Raw genomic sequence first — 16,222 nt, forward strand, 5'->3', positions numbered from 1 at the left:
CATAAATATATTTTATTGCTCAATTAAATACTGAGAATTTACTAAAATTGAGAAAAATATACAATCTGTGTATGAATTAAAATATCATCCAGAGTACTTAAGTAAGTTAACATAAATCACAGAGATTAAGCAAACTTAAATTACAAGCAAGAGCTGCCACCACCTATTAAACGTGGGCGGCCATATTGTAGATAACAAGACCTGTCAAGAGCCATACAGTCCAGAAAATACTGTAATGGCAGCTTCAAGAACTGATGAGAAATGTTTGCCTGCATCAACATTTCTACATAATTAAACTACTTAGGAATAAGAACATATGCTTAAAGTAGGAAAGACTGTGTGGTGGCAGTGTGGTTTGAAAGAACAAACATTTCTAGACATAATAGATTAGGTTGGCATGGCAGCATACACCTATAATCCCAGCACTTGACAGAGGAAGAGGTAGAGGCCGGAAGAGTCCGAGGCCAGCCTTGGTAACGTAACAAGTTATAGATCAGCCAGGGCTGCACAGTGATCACCTGTCTTCAAAAAAAAAAGACAGGAATGGAGGGAGGAATTAAAGTAAGAAAGAGAAATACATAAGAGAGGTAGAGGGAGGGAGGGAGGGAGGGAGGGAGGGAGGAAGGGAGGGAGAGAGGGAGGAGGGAGGGAGGGAGGGAGGGAGGGAGGGAGGGAGGGAGGGAGAGAAGGGAATTTAGACATAAAAGGCAGGAATAGTTCACCACCCTCAGAGCTTAACAAACAATCAAAGCAAAACTATATTTGGAAACTAAAAGGTATAAAGGTAAAAAATATGCTTATGTGGAGAAAAGGTCACAAGTTACAAGCTGTGGAATAAAATAATTACAAAAATGGTCAACAAGTGTAAAGCTTATCAGTGTAAAGAAGTGAATTAGGTATTAAAAGAATTCTAAATATCTACAACATTGAGGATTGTGGCATGTGTAGAAGACCACTGATGGATGAATATACATCAAACCCATATTGCACTTCAAAACACAACACAAACACCTAATGACTCTATACTTTCTTTCTAAAGGCTACAGTTAGTTAGGAGGTGGCTCCATGGTGCAGTGGACAGTGCATTGCACCCCTCCCCTGGATTCCATATTCTGACCTTCTACTTTAGAAGTGTTTGGCGTTACCAGAGACTAGGCAGGATCTAGAAATCCCAGACAAATAAACATCCCAGCCCCAGGTAAAACTTGTTAAAGCCTACCCAACAACCCCAGATTGTATGCCTTTCCCTAGGCTCCACACTAGGACCCACAGACCCAGTATCTTTACCAGAAGCCAGAGTGGTTCCAAGGGACTCCAGGGAAGATACCACCCACCACCTGCTAACATTCCTTAAAGAAGCCAAAATTATACAATAAAAAAAAAGAAAGCATCTATAAGAAATAGTGCTGCGCCCAACTGGATTTCAGCTTGCAGAACACAGATAGACCTATATCTATCACACTCACAAAACTCAAGTCCAAGGAAATCAAAGACCTCCACATAAATCCAGATACACTGAACCTGACAGAAGAGAAAGTGGGAAGTAGCCTTGAATGCATTGACACTGGAGCCAAGTTTCTGAACAGGACACAAACAGCACAGACACTAAGATTAACAATTTATAAACGGGACCTCATGAAAAGTTTCTCTAAGGCAAAGGACACTGTCAATAGGACAAAACAGCAATCTACAGAATGGGAAAAGATCTTCACCAACCCCACATCTGACAGAGGGCTGATTTCCAAAATATTTATATATTTTGAGTTCTTTATAGAACTCAAGAAACTAGACATCAACAAACCAAATACTACAATTTAAAAATGGGGTACAGATCTAAACAGAGAATTCCCAACAGAAGATTCTCAAACGGCTGAGAAACACTTAAGGAAATGTTCAACATCCTTAGCCATCAGGGAAATGCAAATCAAAACTTCTTTGAGAGTCCTTTAACACCTGGCTAAGATCAGAATAGCTAAAATGTCCTTGAACTCACTCTGTAGACCAGGCTGGCCTCAAACTCAGAGATCCACCTGCCTCTGCCTAGTAAGTGCTGGAATTAAAGGTGTAGGCAACCATTGCCCAACTAAGCATCAACTTTTCCAACACCCTGAACTCTAAAACAGTGTGAACCAATTCCCCTATGTTGATACATGAATCTAGCCTACTGATTCTCTCTAGATAGTCCTAACTAACGCAAACATGTATGTGTGTGTGTAAAGTTATATATATATATATATATATATATATATATATATATATATATATATATATATAACATATATAAACAGATATACATATATCACAAGCATAATATCTGGAATTTGGAAACCTCTTTTTCTGTGGCACTGTTTTTATGTAGAGTACATACACATGTAACACTGCCTCTGTACACCTACATATAAAACAAACACAAATCACAAAGGTAGGGCACTCTTGCACCAGCAGGGCCTCTTATCCAGGACACTCCCTCAACAGAAACAGCTCCCTGTAGCAAACATGTATTCTGTTCTGCTTTATATGCGATGACATTTGAGGACAGTGAGGTGTGCCTTTGAGGAAAGCTAAGGCTACAGGCTGTGACTAGACAAAGCTTGTCTAATTTTCCCACAATTTCTCAATGGAAAAAATGGGGGGGGGGGGGGAACAGCAGTTAATAGTGTTGGATAACCATATTAGAAAAAAATAGACAGGAAACTTCTAGAGAATGAAGTATCTTGAATCTTTACACTTTTCTTAAATTTAAAAAAATTAACTGATTTTGTAAGTTAAGTTCTAACCTACAAAAGAAAAAGAATCCAAAGTCAACACTTAGCAAAGAGCATCCCTGAAGGCTGTCCCTACTATGTTTTCATACTGTGCCAATACTCAACCATAGAACTAAAATAAGAACCTGGAACATGTAGGTCATGAAACCTTAGTTTAATAAAGTATCTTCCCTGCTAACCTGCTAGCACACAGATTAATATTTATAAAAGAGCATAAAGATATACACTGAAATATTAATTTACATAATTTTCAAATGCCAAACCATAATTAAACTGCACTTCTGCCATATTTTGAAAAACACGTAAAATAGATTTTACCAGCATTTGAAAACATTTTACTTCTACTGAACATGCAAGTTAATTTTCCAATTTTAGTATTTGATAATCCTCCAGTTTTTCTAAAAACTTTGCAATATACTAAGCTTCCTAACGAAAAACATAAATACACAATGAAGCAAAAGTTATCTAATATTTCTAGATTTGTTAATAGCTACAAGTATCACATAATCTATAAATAATAAGTGTAATTTTCCTTAAAGCTCTATACATACAGTTTAACTTCCTGGAAAATATTTTGCCATAGTTTTCCAATGAATTTCAATTATTTCTATATTATTTCAGCAAGCACAATAGAGAAATGTTGAACAAGTACACTTACATGTTGGGAGATTCCTGGCTCACTGAGGAAACTGAGTCTGAGCCCTCTACTGGAGTGGGGATCCTTTCCGATAGCAAGCTTGTCTAAAAGAAAGGAAAAAACAAAAACAGAAAATAAAAAAATATATTAGTTTGTTTCTCTGCTGTTCTAACTGATAGCACTTCTGCTTTTTTAAACTTAATGCATTTTAACACAGTTGCTTTCAAAATTCAATTATCTGTTTCAATAAAACTAAAAGATTAAGCAATCCCCTGGTCTATGCATGGCCGCTGCTCTACTATGTTCTTGATGTCATAACCTCCACAGAAGACAGTGAGTCTAGACACAAAGAATTCAGCTAAAGCTCCTGCTACCACAATGAAAAACATCATGGTAATCAAGTAAACCTTTAGAGCCTACCTCTACTAAAAGAGGAGGGTCTGAGGTCGTCCTGGGCCAAGCTAAGAAGCATGGAGAGCTAATACCACCCACGACAATGTGAAAGAAATGATACTTAGCCTGGCATGGTGGCACAGGCCTTTAATACCTGCACTCAGGTGGTAGAGGCAGGCAGATCTCTGTGAGTTCCACACCAGTCAGAGTTACATAGTGAGGCCCTGTTTCAAAAAAGGAAGAAAGGATGGAAGGGAGGGAAGGAAGGAGGAAAGAGGGGGAAGGAAAAAAACAGAAAAAGAAGGAGGAGGAGGAGTAGAAGAAAAAAGAGAAGGAGAAAGAAGGAGGAGAAGGAGAAGGAGATGATGATGAAGAAGAAGCATGTCCCATTAAAATATCCTATGAGTAAAGGTGGTAGCACACACCTTTACTCCCTGTACTCAGAAGGCAAAGGAAGGCAAATCTGAGTTTGAGGCCAGCCTGGTCTACTGAGAGAGTTCCAGGAAAGCCAGGGCTACACAGAGAATTCCTGTCTTGGGAGAAAAAAAAATCTGCCACAGTAGTATTTACAGTGATGCCTGTAAATGAAATAAAAACCTGCAGGCTGTGTGGGGGGATTAAAATACATACCTTCCTCCACGCCTTTGCTATAGATTCGTGTAAACCATAAGAAAGCAGCACCTGCAAGCCTTCACATGTGGCATATATTTGACGACACACAGAAATAAAAGCTCCTTTAACTACAGGCAACATTTCTGATCCACAGAAAATAGAAATATCTTCATCAAGAAGTTTCTTTGAAAACTTGGCTATTACATGAGCACCTGTAGGACTAAGAAGAGATCACAGATGTGATTCCAAGGCCAGGCAGCAAAACAGCCCATTTCCACAGAGCTCATTTGCTAGCTCTCTTTAGATAGCTCATAGCATTCACAAACAAGTCAGTATGCCTCATCCATCAACACGAGCATGAACGTTCCAGTGGAACATGGAAAAGGGTAGTTAGATAGGGGAAAACAGCCACATCTACAGACACTTAAGAGACACAGATGCCATGTGGTCAGGGTCACCCATGAGTGCTCTTGATTTTCCAGAGAGCGAGTCTTATTGTCTGAGCTGTTGCTACCTTCCCCATCACAATAACAACACAGCCGCCCTATCTAGAAGTTGGAGATTGTTTTCCTGGCAATAATAATAGCACAGACAGAAATGCTTCCGATGTAAAACCTACTGTTGCAGGTATTTTAATGTCCTCAAATAGTTTTTCCCAGTCTTTTGAAGTAGAAGCTTACAGTACAGTACATGTACAGATTATAGAAATAACTTGCACAATACCACACAGCTAATATTTGAGAAAGAAACAAGGTAACCTAGTATGTCTAACTGCAGAGAAAAGCAGTGTTACTACTTTTTCTAGATGTTTAGCACAATGAATTCAGAACAGAGGCAATAAGCATTAGACTCAGAGAACACCAAAGCCTCCAGTTACCTTTCTCCAACAGCATTACAAACATTTCACCATCCTTGCCTTGCATATGGATGCCAGTACACATCTCAAAATAACAAGATTCCTATTTTAAATGTAATATACCCACATGATAATTTTTATTATTATTAATTTTATTATTATTATTATTATCATCATTAGACATCCCACATCAAACTTCTCTGCATTCTCTTAAATATGTCATTACCTCTAGACACGTTTGTGTAAAGGACATTTCATACAAGTCTTATTGGTTGCGCCAGGGGATTTAAACCCTTTTTCTCCAGGTCAATGATTCAATGATTTTATATTTGAATGACTATTTTCCCATAGTATCTTCAACCCCACTTCCTATTTCCCCAAATGTTCTACAAGATAATAATTAGCTCTAGAGGCTTAAAGTTTGGTTATCTCTCTTTTTTTCTTCTTTGGTAAAATAACTTTGTGAGTGGTGTGTGTGCCTCCTGCATGAATTCAACACTAACCTGGTGGTCCCAATTTTGGTGATACTAAAAATTAGCTTGGCAGATGGCATTTCTGGCAAGAAAAGCTTTACACTTGATGATTTTAGCAACTATTATGGTGAGTACCAAGATTTTATGAAGAAATACCACATGCATCTTTTCTGCTTTAAGGATTTTGTTTGTTTTTACTAACTAGACTTCTTCCGCAAAGAATTTTTTCTATATAACTCTTTAAAATACAGTGTGTAAAGTAAAGCTGGAAAAATATTCTAACCTTTATCAATTTGCAAACTAATAAATACATTTGGCATCTTAGCAGACTCTTTAAGAAACTATTCAGCCCATTTTGCTTTATTTTTATTATTCTTATATTTTTAATATTTTTAAAAATCCATGTTTATAGAGCTAATATATTTCACCCTATTGCACCCATTATTTTTGAGCCTCAAGTTGCACATCTTAAAGAAAGTAGAATCTCCCTCGAGGTACTTTTGGCCCTATCCTGCTAGTTTTAAATAACTACCTTGACTTCTAGAAACAAAATCATGCAAGGGTGATTCTGTACACTTCTTATCCCTGACCTAGAAACAGTCATTTCTTCAAGGCTTCCTGTCTCCTCTTAGCAAAAAGAGCAGGAAACAGAGATACCACAATGCAGGTAACTGTTCACTGTCGATAATACCATTCCTTCTAGGCCTGTTCTATGGTGGTGATCTGAAAAGATGAAGCTTGTTAGAAGAAAAAGTAAGTTCATAAATGCATTTCCATTATGAATTAAATAGTCAAGATTTTACTTGTTTAATTTTATGCTTTTAACACTAAAAAAATAGTTCCTGATGTCATTACATATCCATTTATTATCCATAACAATTTCAAAATAACACTAATACAGCTTCTAAACATACCAGTACAACTGGCACTGAAGATTATTTCCATTACACCACTCTCTACAAGTTCAACGATAATGGGGTTACTAGATGAAATGAGTTTGTCACTAATATGACTGTTAAGTTTACTTACTCGCTTGCTTTGTAGATTTTAAAAACTGTGAGTTCTTTCTTTTGAATTTGTTTAACATTTGAAGCCTAATGCAGCTACTTAATTGTAAAGTAAAATCTAAGTATGACCAATGTATTGATCGTGTCTCCACTCTTCTCTTCTCTTCTGTTCCCTAAAACTATTTTCCTTGACTTTCGGGCTGTCATTAATAATTCCCTCCTAAGCGATAAGGAAATGGATGACCCACTGTCCTGTTATACAAAAGGCAGGGTTCTATAAACATATATCATCATAAAGGTAATGCCAAAGCACTTCATAAAAATATTCCTAAATTCTTGTGTGTCTGTGTGTGTGTTTATGTATGTGTATGTGTGTGAGTTTATGTATGTGCATGTGTGTGAGTGTGTGTGTGTGTGTCTATGTGTGTGTCTCTGTGTGTGTGTGTGTGTGTGTGTGCGTGTGTAAGTCACAGGACAACCTGGAGATCAGAGGACAACTGCAGGAACCAGCTCTCTGGTTCTGCCATGTGATTCCCAGGAATTAAACACAGGTCATCAGGCTTGGCAGGTGGCTTGTTTCCCTGCTAAGTCATTTTCTGGTCCCCTAATTCCTTTTTACAGTTAGCTAGCTGCTCACTGCTCCATTGTGAAAAACAAAGTTTAATGAGCCAGACTCTTGTTAATTGTACTTGCAAAAATTCTAGTATTTTCCCTAAGAAAACAATTGATACAAACTTTACACAATGATGATTTGGAAGGCACTTCTGGTAATTAACATCTTGTTTGTTCAGCTTCAATGTGAAAAAAAACTTTCTTTGAAAATAAATCCACATACACATCACATGTGACTGGCAGAACCCTGATTTCATCTAGAAATATTATTAATATTCATATAGAAACAGAAAAACTTACTAGTTTTTAAATTATTAATGCCAGGCATAATGGCACTCATTTTTTTTAATTTTTCTAACAAGTAACTTTATTTTTTAATTTTATAAACTTTTTTATAAAAAATAACAAATTAATAAAACATCACACATCAAAATTAAGCAAACTCAAAGTCCATGCAATTTAATGAACTTACATAGAGTTAGAACTGATTACTTGGAGGAATCACAGTTCAAGGCTGGCTTGTATTATTAGTAAGGTCTTATTTTTAAAAAAATGAAAAAAAATTTCAAAGGATTAAGTAATAGATAAGGAGGTCTTAGAATTCATGACAAAAGATAAATCTTCATAATTAAAAAAAATCATTATATACTTAACATCTCCAGGTAAATATGGCAAACTGAATGTATAAGGGAAGGGAAGCAAAGGGAAGATCAAATCAAGAGGACACACTGATGCTCATGATCCAGCCCAGCTTCCACTCAGTCTTCTGCTGAGAGGCTTGTGTTTTTTCAGGCAGGTAACTGCAAGAGGCTTCATTAGGGCTTTCCCAGAAAAATGTCATGGCATTTTCTACACAGTATAAAGACCACAAGTGACAACTGCCCTTGTAATGGTTACCAACATCTAAGGAGAAATAAAAGAAAACAAAGCAACAAATAAAGAAAAACTGGAGGGAAATGAGAAAGTATGGGATGACAATTTCATTATCCATGGAACTGAACAAATTTACTGTACTCCAACAGGAATAAGATGTTCTACTTCCAGCACACAATGTTGTCCTTTGATACCCACACATATATCAAAGTATGTGTACGCCTGTGAATACATGTATGTGCACACACACCACACACATGCAATTATACACACACAATCAACAAGATCAAGAATTGATTTTCTGGAAAAAGCCACAAAATTGTTAAGTTTCAAATTAGAACAATAATAATAATAATAACAACAACAGTGAAGTTAAAATGATTAGTACCAGAACAAGGGCAGAGATTTTCACCACTGGTAGCCCAGCAATAACCAGATAGCCAGAGCATATTACTGGCAACTCTAAACCATAAATAAGTAACTTCACCATTTCTCTGAAAGATACAACCTGTTAAGTTTCATACCAAAGGAAATAACTCTGAACAGGTCTATATATCTAATAAAGAAATTAAGCAACTAAAAGACTTAGATAACACCAGGTTCTCATTGTCTCACAAATGGATTCTATCAAAAATTTATAGAAATTATAACAGTTCTCCGCAATTCCTTTCAGAAGACAGAAACAGAAGAAATCATTTCTAATTCATGAAATAAGCTTGTAGTAAATATCAAAAAAAAAAACAAAGATATTGCGGTTTCAGCAGTTGATATTATGTGTCAGCATGGCAGAGAAACTCAAAGCCAAAATGGGGAAGAGGAATATTCATAATCAAGTGTAATTTACTCCCTGAATAGGCTGCTTGGCACTTAGAAAACAATTCATGTCAGGGCTGGAGAGATAGATCAGTGGTTAATAGAACTGGCTGTTCTTCCAGAGATCGTGAGTTCAATTCCCAGCAACCACATAGTGGTTCACAGACATCTGTAATGGAATCTGATGCCCTCTTCTGTCATGTAGGCATACATGCAAATAGAGCTCTCATATACAAAATAAATAAATATTTTAAAGCCCAATTCTTCTGAAAAACAATTAACATAATTCATCTTAGCAATAGGCTAAAGACTGCTGATTACAGTGTCATTTATGGAGGTAAGATCTGAGGCAGAGCCTGCTGTTAAGGGGAGGGGGGAATCTGAATAAATTAAAATAAACTAAGTAAGAACATAATGCTACAATAAAATGATGTTACATTCTGTATTCACCCAAGAAAATGCCCATGTTGTATTTAAGGACTGAGATTTAAGGTAAGGTACATAATGCCATTTTATTTTTCTTAATTTATTTATTTATTAAAGATTTCTGCCTCCACCCCGTCACCGCCTCCCATTTCCCTCCCCCTCTCCCGATCAAGTCCCCCTCCCGCATCAGTTCGAAGAGCAATCAGGGTTCCCTGCCCTGTGGGAAGTCCAAGGACCACCCACCTCCACCCAGGTCTAGTAAGGTGAGCATCCAAACTGCCTAGGCTCCCCCAAAGCCAGTACGTGCAGTAGGATCAAAAACCCACTGCCATTGTTCTAGTAGTCCTCATTGTCCACTATGTTCAGTTAGTCCGGTTTTATCCCACAGAGTAGACACATTTACAGTTTCACGGGTCTGCCCAAGTATCGTGCCATCAGAAGTACAGAGAAAGCCTAGAAGCCTAAATGCCACAACACTTTATCACTGCAAAGGAGGAGCTAGGACTGGGTGACAGCAGAGGAGGAAAGGGGGTGTGGCTTCTCCTCTGAATCTGTTTTTTTTTAACTTTCTTTTTTTTTATTGAGAAAAAAAACAATTTCCACCTCCTCCCAGCCTCCCACTCCTCCCCCCCACTAGTCTCCCCGTCCCCCCCCACTCCTCTCCCTCTCCCCCTACTCCTCTCCCCCTCCCTCTCAAGTCTGAAGAGCAGTCAGGGTTCCCTGCCCTGTGGAAAGTCCAAAGTCCTCCCCCCTCCATCCTGGTCTAGGAAGGTGAACATCCAAACTGGCTAGGCTCCCACCAAGCCAGCACATTAAGTAGGATCAAAACCCAGTGCCATTGTCCTTGGCTTCTCAGCAGCCCTCATTGTCCGCCATATTCAGAGAGTCCGGTTTTATCCCCTGCTTTTTCAGTCTCAGTCCAGCTGGCCTTGGTGAGCTCCCAATAGATCAGCCCCCACTGTCTCCGTGGGTGGGTGCACCCCTCTTGGTCCTGACTTCCTTGCTCATCTTCTCCCTCCTTCTGTTCCTCATTGGGACTTTGAGAGCTCAGTCCAGTACTCCAGTGTGGGTCTCTGTCTCTATCTCCTGGACCCAGCAATACCACTCTTGGGAATATACCCAAGAGATGCCCTATCATATGACAAGGGCATTTGTTCAACTATGTTTATAGCAGCATTATTTGTAATAGCCAGAACCTGGAAACAACCTAGATGTCCTTCAATGGAAGAATGGATGAAGAAAGTGTGGAATATATACACATTAGAGTACTACTCAGCGGTAAAAAACAATGACTTCTCAAATTTTGCATGCAAATGGATGGAAATAGAAAATACTATCCTGAGTGAGGTAACCCAGACCCAAAAAGATGAACATGGGATGTACTCACTCATAATTGGTTTCTAGCCTTAAATAAAGGTCAGTGAGCCTATAATTGGATATCCTAAAGAAGCTAAATAAGAAGGTGAACCCAAAGAAAAACATATAGCTATCCTCCTGGGTAGGGGAAATAGACAAGATTGCCAGGCAAAAAATCGGGATCTTAAGGGTGGGGTGGGAGGGGGGTAAGGGGAGATGGGGAGAGAAAAGTGAGAAGGGTAGGATGGGGAGAACTTGGGGCTACGGGATGATTAGGATAAAGGAAGATTGGATAGGGGAGCAGGGAAGCACATATCTTTATTAAGGGAGCCATCTTAGGGTTGGGAAGAGACTTGGACCTAGAGGGGCTTCCAGGTGCCCAAGGCGAGGTCCCCAGTTAGTTCCTGGGGCAGCTGAAGATAGGGAACCTGAAATGATCCTATCTTATAGCCATACTGATGAATATTTTGCATATCACCATAGAACCTTCATCTGGCGATGGATGGAGATAGAGACAGAGACCCACACTGGAGTACTGGACTAAATCTGTTTGACTGAACCCAACGACCTGTGGTTTCAGAAGTCTGGGGTTTGTCAGAGGGTCTTGGGGAACAGGTGAGAAGGTGTGGGTTCCCATCTGGAATGACGCCCGCTGCCCTTACTGTGAGCTAAGATTATATAGTAATCTTTGGAATTAAGTAGTAATGCTACCTTCAGGACATCCCACATCCTCTTCTACCCTCCAGGGAAGCCTGCAAGCACATGGTGCACATAAACTTGTGCAGGCATACACATATATACACGTAAAGACAATAGATAAATATTTTAAGAGATCACATCAAAGATGGCTTAATGTGCCGCTAGTACCTGCTTGGGAAACCTATCCACCCCGAACACAGGCTAACATGTCCACACACCTTTCTTCTTCAGAAGAGTTCATGTTTTCTCCATAAAGAAGCAACATAAGTCCTTCTTCTACAGAAGCAATTCTTGCCAAAATATCCGCTATGTAAATTAAAGCTGTTTCAGAGCAATCTGGAGCGGCCTGCACATTTTTAAAAAAACGACAAGACAAATCATATAATTTTATGATGTAGCAGGGGTGGAACGTAGTATAATAAAATTGTACGGCTACAACAACAACAGAAACCTTAAGGACTTCTGCTTGTGAAATAATATGTCTGAGTTAAATGTGTCATTAGATTATATTCTTTCACCAGCAGAGTTGATGAGCAAATAAATCCAAGATTTTCACCTAAGTCAGTTATTAAGAATCATGTCTGTATTACAGCTTCATGTGTAGTTCTGGATGCCTAATGCTGTAGCCCCCTCCCTATCTGCATTGTCTTGTACTTTTCAGGTACCATATTTCTGCAAGTTCTTCATGATATATATGGTATCTAATACACTAACTTGGTTATATCGGTACCATCCCCTTATTTACCTAACTGGACAAAGATTGACCAGAGACAGCCAGTTCATGAGCTCACTGATAGTCAATAATATCAACCACATGGACAACAAAGTTGATCAGTCATATCTGCGCACTTTAAATGGAATTGTTAATACATCTTAGCCAATATATAATAGCATAAAGAAAATATTGAAACCTGGAAATTAAGTTAGTGCTGAAGTCAACTTACAGAAACTCATGTTATTTTCAGGGTCTACTTATTGCTTTCTTCCTGCATGAACGCTAATGTCCATATTCTCTGTATTTTAAAACATGCATCTTACAACTAATACAATATTAAAATTTTCATGAATTCCACTAATGAATATGAATGAGGTATAGTCCCCTATAATTATATATGGTGGGGACTAGGAAGATGGTTCAGTGGGTAAGAGTACCTGCTAACAAAGCATGAAGAACCGAGTTCAAGTTCCCAAGACCCACACTTAAAACTAGGCATGACTGTACGTGTCTGTGACTCAGGAAGTGACGGGAGAATGCTGGGGCTTCCTGGGTAGCTCCAGGTTCCAGCAGAGTACCTGTCTCAATGGAATAATATGGAAAGGGGACTAGAAGGATACACAAAGTGCTCTGTGCTCCCCAAGGCACACAGGCATGCATATCTTCACATACATGTCTGCACCCCACACATACACATTACATTTACTGTGTGTGCAGGCACACGCGTGCACATGTGTGTGGATGAGGATGATGATGATTACTGTTCATTGTGAACTTGAAAGAATGGAGAAGTACCAGGCCTCGGGACACCTGCAGTGATTCTCTTCATTAACTGATGTGGTAGTGGTGATCGGTCCACTGAGGGGGGTGTCATTCCCTGGTTTGGATTCTGGAAGTGTAGAAAAGCTGCTGAGCGCAGCATGTATTAGTCTCTGTTTCTTAACTGTGGATACAGTGCAAACAGCTTTTATGCCCCTACCATGATGTATTAGGAGCTAAAGTAAACATGCCTTGTTCCTTTATAATACCCAGTGCAGAGCGCCAGTGTGGTAATGGGTCACTACATGACTCTAGATATCTGAAATTAGATATTAGATGCCTATCCCTTTCTCTTTTACATTATCTTCTTTAGTTATTTTGTAACACCAATAAGAAAGGAAAATAAGTACACATATCTATAGTAATTCCAGCACTAATAAGGCTAAATGAGGCAGGAAGACTGAGAGTCTGAAGTCAGCCTAGAGACCCTGCCCCAAGAAAAAAATATACATGTGTGTTGGTATATACCTGTGTATGCATGTTTGTATGTATATGTGTTTATGTATGTACCTATGTGTATATGTGTGTTTATACATGTACCTATGTATGTGTGTATATATGCGTATGTGTTTATGTATGTGTGTTCTGATTGTACATATGTATACAGAAAATATAAAGATGTAGGTACACACATGATTATCTCACAATTTTCATACATAATCTATTTTCATATAAACCACTTTTCTTGAAACTTCTATCTAGAATGTGTTACATATCTCACATATATTAAAGTTCTATTTGTACACAAATATTCTGTCAGACACACAGTTTTCCTATAGAACTTTCTGCTGCTCATGCTAAATATCTGCTCCACAGAGAGTGATCAGAGTAACCTTCTTACAGGCAATAGCATGGAACTGTTCTGTATATGTAACTTTACTAAGGTAAAGTAAAAACCTTCCTTTTATTTAGACAGAAAAGGGGAGACAATATGGAATTCCCCTCTGTATACCATGAATATGATTTATTACTATTGGTTAATAAATAAGCTGCTTTGACCTATGGCAGGGCAGAAAATAGCAAGGTAGGGAATCCAAGCAGAGACAGAGGGGGAAAGTGGCAGAATCAGAGAGCTTCCAAAGGAGAAGGAAACCAGAACCTTACCAATAAGCCACAGCTTCATGGAGATACACAGATTAATATAGACTTGGGTTAAATTAAGATGTAAGAGCTAGCTAGGAATATTCCTGAGCCATTGGTCAAACAGTATTGTAATTAATATTGTTTTGGTGTGATTATTCAGATCAGGGTGCCCAAAAAACGAAAGCACAGTCTCCCTTTACAAAAATATACTTAACTGTCTTCTGGATTATTAATATCTAAAACAGCACTGCCAGACCAGTGGCTCAGAAGATTATGCTGGATATCTTAAAATTAGGTACTAGATAGATGTTTACCGTGTATCAGTGAACTAGCCTATACTCAAGAAGGACAATTCAAAGCCAGCAAGACGGTATAGAGGGTAAAGACATTTGCCATCAAGTCTGATGACCTGAGGTCAATCTCTAAGTCCCACATGGTGGAAAAAGAAAAAAAAAGAATTGGACAAGTGATTACATGTACACCACAGTATGTGCATACCTTCCCAAATAGATATTTACTATACCCAAAACTGCAAATAATAATTTAAATACAAGGAGAACTGCAGAAGGACACAGCACAAGAATACAAGAAAAAGAAAAAACACCTTAGTCTGCATAGGAGGGATGTTTCCATGTGGGGCAGGTTTCATTTGGTGAAGGGGGACTTAATAAACAAAGAATACATAAACTTGTTTAGAAAATTTGGTAAACACAAAGTTTAAAACAGTGACATTTTACAGCAAGCAGCAGTCAACAATGTGTGGCCCAAGAGGGAGGAGAGACCATAAAAGATGCTACAAAGCAGATAACATACATGAACCTTCTCATGCACTCAAAAGTCACCAACAAGAAGTTTAAGTCAGAGAAGTGGACTGCTGTATTGGACACACGGCCATCCTGGTGAGGACAGCAGCTTCACCAAGTGTTGGGTGTCTGGTATGAACAGGTCACTTCCCTCGGCCTCAGCTTATTCTCCAGGGAAATTCTCTAGCACCAGGAAGCACACTGTGTAAGCTGTGAAGACAGCATGGCTGCTCAGCTCTGAGATCTCACTGTGTGAACTGGGAAGGCAGTGTGAGTGTGAACTGGGAAGGCAGCGTGGGTGTGAACTGGGAAGGCAGTGCAACTGTTCAGATCTGAGATCACACTGTGCGAACTGGGGAGACAGCATGGCTGTTCAGCTCTGAGATCTCACTGTGTGAACTGGGAAGGCAGTGTGAGTGTGAACTGGGAAGGCAATGTGGCTATTCAGCTCTGAGATCACACTGTGTGAACTGGGGAGACAGCATAGCTGTTCAGCTCTGAGATCACACTGTGTGAAAGGAAAGACAGCATGGCTGTTCAGCTCTGAGGTCACTGTGTGAACTGGGAAGATAGCGTGGCTGTTGACGGCACACAGTGTGAACATCTGTGAAGACATCAATTCTGGGGCTGTACATGCCTTTTTTTCTCACATTAGTTCTTTCTACGTGGCACAGTTGGCTCTTGAGGAAAACAATTGTATTTCCAAAAGCTATAAAACTGTCATTAAAATACATAAGACATTAACAAGATTTATTGCATTCACAAGACAAATGGCTTCTTAATAGAATAACTTTTTTCTAAGTTTTTCACACCAGCAGACCTAAGCTTGATTAAAAACAAAAATAAAATATAGTATGTGTATGTGCATTCCTGCCTCCTGTCATAACTAATGCATCAAATACCTGCATAAACTATGATTTAACAATGATCCATACAGCAAAGATTCATGTAAGAGCTATCGGTAAGAAAATATCTCAGCCATGTCAGAAATAAAGATCCCCTGAATATTGGCCATTGAAGAGGCTCCCTTCCTCTCTGGCGACACCCACCGCGGTTCCTTTCATCAGGTTATGAATGGGCTGGAGAAGTGTCTCTGTCACAGTGCTGTTGTACAAGCACTCCACGGCACATTCTTTCTGGTCGCAGAGGATCTGCAGGACATCAGTCACCATACTTGCCGGAGAGTAGTTCTCTGAGAAGCAGAAAGAAGGTCAGAGTCAGGACACCGCTCAGTGGGGCTTTTCACTGTGCAATATTTCCTGCTCCACCAAGTGTTCAGG

General features: G+C 39.0%; 1 protein-coding gene across 1 annotated transcript in view; it reads right to left on the reverse strand.

Annotated features, from left to right (window-relative positions):
- Tbc1d32 (TBC1 domain family member 32) overlaps positions 1-16,222 on the reverse strand; it is a 200,535-nt gene that overhangs the window by 128,755 nt on the left and 55,558 nt on the right. Inside the window, exons 14-17 of the mRNA XM_075945999.1 lie at positions 15,992-16,134; positions 11,741-11,868; positions 4,426-4,627; positions 3,424-3,506 (exon numbers count right to left, since the gene is read on the reverse strand). Coding sequence (XP_075802114.1) covers positions 3,424-3,506; positions 4,426-4,627; positions 11,741-11,868; positions 15,992-16,134 — 556 coding nt within the window. The remainder of the gene's footprint in view (positions 1-3,423; positions 3,507-4,425; positions 4,628-11,740; positions 11,869-15,991; positions 16,135-16,222) is intronic.

This window comes from Microtus pennsylvanicus, chromosome 1 (assembly GCF_037038515.1).
Source record: "Microtus pennsylvanicus isolate mMicPen1 chromosome 1, mMicPen1.hap1, whole genome shotgun sequence".
Taxonomy (NCBI): Eukaryota; Metazoa; Chordata; class Mammalia; order Rodentia; family Cricetidae; genus Microtus; species Microtus pennsylvanicus.